Source organism: Leptidea sinapis, chromosome 2 (assembly GCF_905404315.1).
Source record: "Leptidea sinapis chromosome 2, ilLepSina1.1, whole genome shotgun sequence".
Lineage (NCBI taxonomy): Eukaryota > Metazoa > Arthropoda > Insecta > Lepidoptera > Pieridae > Leptidea > Leptidea sinapis.
Window position 1 is genome coordinate 17,098,900 of NC_066266.1, and position 7,649 is coordinate 17,106,548.

Consider the following 7,649-nt stretch of genomic DNA (forward strand, 5'->3'; position numbering starts at 1 on the left):
CGAGCTGATACTGGGGTACGCCAATCCAGAGATAACAGCAATACTTCATGCTGGCATTACAATTTAAACGTCAAAATAATTTAACAGAATACGATTATTTTGCAGTGAGCGTGCAGTTGAAGTGAAGTTTTATTAGTGCAATAATTCCTGTACCGCAACGATTCTGCAAAATAACTGCAACAGACTTGCTTAGTGGAATACCGATATATCAAAATTTAATCTTTTGGACAGGCGTCGCATTGCAGTGCACTAAAAAACTGCATTTTTTAGTGGAGTAGCTCTGCAGGAAGATACGACACTTAAAATAGAAGCCTGGACGTTGGACTAATGGCATCTTGAAACATCAAAAGAGAATAGGCAAATTCAAATGTAGTTAATACAAAAAAGAGTTAAACATATTGGATGTTGAAACCATTTATTTGAAAGGATCCTTAGATAATAAATTAAGTAAACATTTTGTAAGTAATCATTGAGACGACTTTCTAATGATACACACGTTTTACAACAATTGTTTTGGAATTTCTAATTCTGTACATTTTGTGGGATCCTGTTGTAAAACATATACTTACTTTATTTCTCAAATTATGCGAATAGCAAGCATTTAGAATTTTTATTATTGCCTGTTAATTCTTTTCTTACGACACAATTATAAACAGCGCGAATAGCCCTTTTCTTCAACACAAATATCGTGCCTACTAATATAAGAGGCGGTGAATTCCTACCGTACGGTCATATAAGAAAAAAAATATGGAAGGTTTGTTTACGTTTCTCACCCGTATTTGACAAAGTTGGTCCACATTGCAGTCATTCTATCTCGCATGATAGAATCCCTTCTATCAATATCAGTAGCGAACACGTCCATATCAAATATATATCCTATCTCGTCAGCGTGAGTCGCTCCAGTGCACGTTATATTATTCCTGCCCGTCATATAATTCCTCTTGCCAACATACGAGAATATGTAGTGATAGATATTAGCGCCATAATCTATCAATTTATTTATGTCTCGCCAAATAAAATGGACCAAAGAAACGTCGGAGAAAAAATCAATTAGGTTTTCTCTAACGTTTACACTAATATCTTCATACCCGATGTAAAAACGACGCATTATTCCCGGAATATTTTGTAGGTCATCCACATTAAAATATTTTAGAGTTTCTTTAAAAATGTCTATTTGTGTAAAATAGACTTCAGGCTCTATATCGATGTAATCCATTAACATCTCTTGTTTCGTGTAACCAATCACAATATTCATAGAATTAACTTTCGTTGCATTAAAATCTCGATGTGATATAAAGCTTTCAACACCATCAAATTCTTTTTCAATGCAAACTGGATATTTGTCGAAGAGTTCTGAAGATGCTTTAGCAAGTTCTAGTGGATCTAGCTTGGCCAGGAAATCTAAAGCCTTTGTTAAATCTGTTGCATCATACCCAAAATGTCTAGCTAATATAAATGGATACGAACGATTTGCTGCACCAAGAGCACCATTCATATATGGTGAACCACTTTCTATAATGGCCTGATTGAAGAGTCTTTCTTGGTTGGAAAATAGATGAAGTTCAATAGATCCAGCGCCAAAGCTACAGCCGGCTGCTGTTATTCTTTCTTTATCACCTCCGAAGGCTTCTATATTATCTCTGATCCATCTCAAAGCCAAGACCTGATCTTTCATACCTGGAAAGTAATTTTTGAAACGGATATAAAATATGGAGAGTTTTTATATTAGGTGTTTATTATTCGTATCAAAACAATTGGTATAAATAAATGCGGTTTTAGAACCCTTTTTAACCGACTTCAGAATAGGATGGGGGTTGTTGATTTTAAATTGAAACCTGATGCTACTATTGTAGTCCTTTTTGGTCCAGTTTTGACAGTGGCATCCAAGAGAAAACCATAAAATTTCATCAAATGGACGAATAACCTAATATCATGCCAACGGTTTTCGATTGTTCTTTTTATATTGAAATGGATGTACTTCTAGGGAAGTTTGATGAGAGTTTGGTGAGGTTCTGACTAGGGGATCCATAACAAAGTAACAGAAATCTTCAATTATTAGAAGCCAATTAACGGTGCTCAGCCGAAATTTTATATGCAATTGAGAATCGTGTCATCGCCAAAGTCTGAGAAAGGGCTAAGCTAATATTACTTTTTCACTGCTTACCTTGGTTTCCCGGGATCTCCTTGGTATCCAAACAAAAGAACCCATAAGGACCCAGCCTGTAGTTAAACGTTACTAATATAATATCATGCCGGACTAAATACCGAGGTCCGTAATATTTTTTCAAAGCGGAACCTCTTTGGAATGACCCTCCGTATATCCAGACCAGAACAGCTTTCTTGTGTGAGGTTCTGGGGACGTAAACATTAAGGTTTAGACAGTCAAGAGTCCCAAAAACGGTGAGGTTGTCCTTGTTTACTTGAGGGCATACTCTGGAATCGTCTACTGCAACATATACACCCTCCTGTTTCAGAGTTGGTTTGGCTGCCTGAAAAAATTAATTAACTCTGAAATGTGGCACCATAATGTCGTTACACCATAACATCGGTGTTTAAAATATACAAGCTTATAGACAAAAAGCGGAAGATAAGAGAGAAGAACGTCTATAATGGAGATGATACTATAACCGATATTGATTGAAAAGTCGTTAACAGTCAGCCACGCTTAAAGTTAGCTCCTTAGTATTTTAAATATCAAACTATTGTGTGTCAGGTATATACAATCGAATCAAGTCATTATGATAATCAGGGGCATGTAGTTGACCCCGGCTAACTTTGAGTAAGGTTGTTGCTTGGTCGAACGCTCGTCTGGTTTCTACAGTGTCGTATCCGAGGCAATTGATGAGGTACACCGCACAAGTATGGGTAGTAACCAAGTTTTCGCTTGTATAGGAAACGCAAAAATCATTTTTGCATTTTCTCCAACATATGGGAAAAGGTTACATTATTGGGATTCCATACATACAAGATCGCTTCAAATTTACGCACTGTAAAGCAGTTGTATTATATTGTTGCTGTGGACCCCTAGTCTCATAAATGACTCTTTAGTAACTGTTATTATATGGAAGGTAAGCTGTAGGTCAATTGTCACACCCAGATCCTTCATTGATATTTGTCTACTTATGAGCTGACCATTCATGCGGTACTGATAAAAAATTGGTTGTCGTATTAAACAAAAAGTATATAGTCGACTATATAGCAATTTGAGGGATTAAATTCCATTTTATTATGCACACCCCATTGATAACCAGCATCTATGTCAGCCTGAATAACCTCACATAGTGCCTCATTTTGGATGCTCGCTCACAATTTTAGGTCATAAGTGAAGAGAAGCCACTGCGCATTTTGGGAGTTTCAGGTAAGTTATTAAACATTAGTAAAATATGAAAGGTCCTAGTTTTGAACCTTGGTTCACCCCAGAGCGGGTATATTAAGGGTTCGATTCATAAATTCAAAGTCTAATGAACTGCTGCCGATCATGGAGATAGCTAGACAAAAGATTAAGAAGCTTTGGACAGAAGCCTATAACACAAAGTTTAGCAAGCAGGATGTCATTATTTACCCTGTTGAAGGCCTTACGAAAATCAAAGTAAAGCAAGCACATCTACCAGTAATTGCATTTCTAATTGTTATGATATAATTTCTGTGAATCTACAAATTTAAATTTATTGACCTTTTGCATCTAAAACCATGCTGAGCATTATTTCAGAGTTTATTTACTTGTAAATAAATTAGTCTGTGGAGAAGATTTTCAAATATTTTATCTGATTTTAGACAGAATTGCTATGGGTCGACAGCTTTTAACATCAGATTTATCAGAACTCCTTAGTAAAGGCGTTACACGCATTGTTGTAGCCTTACTGAGGCGCGAAGATTGTACTTTTTACATTCTCCGCGCCTCTGGGCCCCACGGGCGAAATGTCTCGACACCAAACGGTACAAGGATGTAAGACTCTCTAAGACCGACATATTTGCGACGCTTGCTGTCTTCGGCAGTCGAAGCAGCAGCCTCAGCACCAACTGGCGTTACATGGAAATGAGAAGGAGCCAGAGTGTCGACGCAAGTCATGTCCCACACCAGCGCCCTTCCCCGTGCCCAAGCCACCAGCGTCATTCCATCAGGACGCTTGCTATCGCGGCGGGTAATATCATTTGGCTCTAAAACAGCTAGTTTATTAAGAGCGGCAAATGCCCTGCGGATGACTTCATTAAAGCAGGTCTGCAGTATAAACCATGCCACCCACGAGCATTACATTACATTACATTACATTGATGTGGTGATTGAGTGGCTTGTGGCATTTAGTTGGGGAATACACATTTCCAAAGAACTGTCACGCTGGTACTTTACCGAAAATTTAAACTTATTACTCAAAATTACTCACAATCTCCTTTTCAGAATTCATAATCTCCAGAATTCAAGCAGATTAAATTTAATATTATTTTCTACGCGTACCTTTTACCTGTAAAGTCTAGCGGAGGATGGTATGCGTCGGGCGGAACTATTCCATCCGTGCTGTTCACAATCACCTCACAGGAGCTCTCCCGCATCAAAACAACATATAACATTCCACCGTGACAATGTACTATTTTGTTTACATGTTTAAGTGAGAGATTCTTATGATTATCAGTGACTTCGAGTACCTTCGCTAAAATGCTGAACAATTTTAAAGTAACTTACTCCAAAAACATTATCAGGATCCACGACCCCGTACGGGATACCAAGGAACGTATCGTATCCCTCATCCCTCACTCCCTGCACCCATCCCTGGGTGGTTTTCACGAGCGGTACATCTCCTAGCACCCCGCAAAGTAATGTACAAATAATTATGATACTCATGGGGCTAAGTACGATACGACGATTCAGTAACATTTTTATAAACTGTTCAACATGATAACTGTTATCTACTTACTGCTGTAATTAATGTTAATACATAAAATTATACAATCTGTAAATTAATATTCTGTGTAACTAGTAGATGGCCCTGACTTAACCCAATGTCATCTAAAGGAGACAAGAGGAAGAAACTTTATAAAAAAAGTCCCTCATTTACTTTTCACTAATTTTGCGTTTCATTCGTAAAAATTTCACCCTCATGCACACAAAGAAGTTTCACTTTAAAAAATGGAAGTTGTTGTTGGATACATTCACTCACTTCTACAGATACTGAGAACTTTTAACACAAAAATATTAATTTAACAGTATAAACATTATAAAATGTATAGTTAATTTTAAAGTTGTAACTGAGAGTAAACCAAGAATATGCACATATTTACTTATAATAATAATAAACCTTTATTGATTCCAGCAATCTTCGAATACATAATATTATCTTAAGACTACGGGTATACTATAAAAGTTATGTTATTGGAACCCCACTCTGGGGCCTCTTCTGTGCTTTCCTCTATTTTTATTATTTTATCTCTACCCATCTGTGTCTTGAGCCGCCTCTTTTTCTTTTGCCAGATGGTCTTTCACAAATTGTCGTTTCAACTGTCCATCTTTTATCAATGAATCTTTCCAAAAGACCTGCCCAGTGCCACTTCAGTTTTGTCCTTTTCTTAAAGCTATTACTTCTAATCTTTTAAATTTTTCTTATTTTTACTCATTTCCATCGCTTACTAGCAGATCCCTATATTGTTTTTATTTTTGTATTGTATGTCCACGTTTGACAGCCGTACCTATGTGAGTCGGTGCCACACATTTTACTTGTGAATGGTTTATTCGGTAATGGTTATTCCACCTTTATAACGTTTCCAGCCTTTATTTGCAAGGTTTTAGCAAGACTACATTCGGAAAACTGCAGAATTATTATTGTATTGACAGTGTTGTCAGTGATATAGTTAGTATATTCTTGATTTGTAAGATTCCTAATATATATAGGAATCTTACAAATCAATCAATCTTATATAGTCAGTAAAACGCTTCTTACTAGGTTCCAGTTTCAACGTACAAATAATTATGATACTCATGGGGCTAAGTACGATACGACGATTCAGTAACATTTTTATAAACTGTTCAACATGATAACTGTTATCGAATTAGTGCTGTAATTAATGTTAATATATACAATTATACCTTATGTAAATTAATATTCTATGTTACTAGTAGACGGCCTGGCTTAACCCATTATCATCAATGGGAGACAATAGGAAAAAACTTTATATAAAACCACATTTTCGTGTCTCTAATATTGCGTTTCATCCAATTTCATCAATACAAACATAATATGTATAATGTCATATGGTATATTGCTATGGGGCAACGCATATGAACAAATATGAAATGGGTGGTAGTTTTTGACTTTCAATAAGTCACATCCTATTTTGAATAAAAATATTTGAATTTGCATTTGAATACTATTATTAACACACAAAGTGTCTATATTATTCAGTCACTTGATCACAAAAACACACCGATTCACACACACCTAATTATTTATATTAATCACTAACACACACCCAGAGCGTACATACATCTTATTTGTATATTGATAGGACATCCCTAATACACTTAATTTTTTTAGTTTAAACATTCAGGACTTCTATAGAAATATTAAGAACTTTATTATTCTTAAATTAAAATATTAATAATGTAACTAACAGACCATCTCTCAGAAACAGTTTAAGTGTGCCAAAACTCAATAGAAAGGAGCGTAATTGGAGTTAGGAAACGAGACAAAGTAAAGTTATAAAACATTAAGAGCAAAAGTGGAAAGGTACTAGACACATTCTGAGGGAAAAGAAAGAGAAATGGACAAAAACTGTTACAGAATGGTATCCAAGAGACGGGAAACGAAGGAAAGGAAGACAGATTAGAAGTGGGAGGACGATTTTAAAGGGATAGCAGGACCGGACTGGATGAGAGTAGCCAGAGACGGCCAGTCACCGCCTGATGCTGCCACAAGCAGAGACATTTAAGCGAGCAATAAGAATGCATAGCTCAACTAAATAATTAAAAATTCTGTTTGTCTGTGTGTTCACATATATAATACTTACAATTTGACAATTTTTATAATATGCTAGCTGACCCGACAGACGTTGTTCTGTATATAATAAATAAAGTAATGTTTTTATATGAATTTGTCAATAATATATCATAACATCAAAAATTACTTCGTAAAATATGCACCCTGTCGTAATGAAATTGATTCACAGCAGAACTGTCAAACCGTGCGTCAATAAATTCTCTCATAAAAATTATGTATGGACACATCAAAGGAAAAACAAATATCTTGTTTTTATTTAATTTAGCATCATTTTCCTATTTATTCACCTTTTAAACCTTCTCTGGACTTCCACAAATAATTCAAGACCTAAATTTGCCAAATCGGTCCAGCCGTTCTCGAGTTTTAGCGAGACTAACGAACAGCAATTCATTTTTATATATATATAGATATATTATTATGAGTAAAGCTTAAGTCCTTTAGGACAATTCATACTCAAGCTTTCTTATAATTAACATAGTCACTTTAATTGTAATAAGATTTTTTAATAATTTTTTGTTAAATATAAGCTTTAAAGTTACATTCATTATATTTTCAAGGAGCAAACGACATAGTAAGTTGTTTTTTGCGGGATAACAACCAATAGAAAAGCATTGCAAGTATTCTACAGGGTTCAATTTTAGGCCCATTTCTTTTTGTGTAGCA

General features: G+C 35.5%; 1 protein-coding gene across 1 annotated transcript; it reads right to left on the minus strand.

Annotated features, from left to right (window-relative positions):
• Window positions 1-624: 624 nt before the first annotated feature.
• LOC126975212 (juvenile hormone esterase-like) lies at window positions 625-4,953 on the minus strand. The gene is made up of 3 exons (XM_050823003.1): window positions 4,679-4,953; window positions 2,165-2,489; window positions 625-1,677 (listed from the first exon to the last, which is right to left on the minus strand). Exons 1-3 carry the CDS (start codon window positions 4,868-4,870, stop codon window positions 770-772), a joined length of 1,425 nt encoding a protein of 474 aa, XP_050678960.1. The 5' UTR covers window positions 4,871-4,953; the 3' UTR covers window positions 625-769.
• Window positions 4,954-7,649: the final 2,696 nt, after the last annotated feature.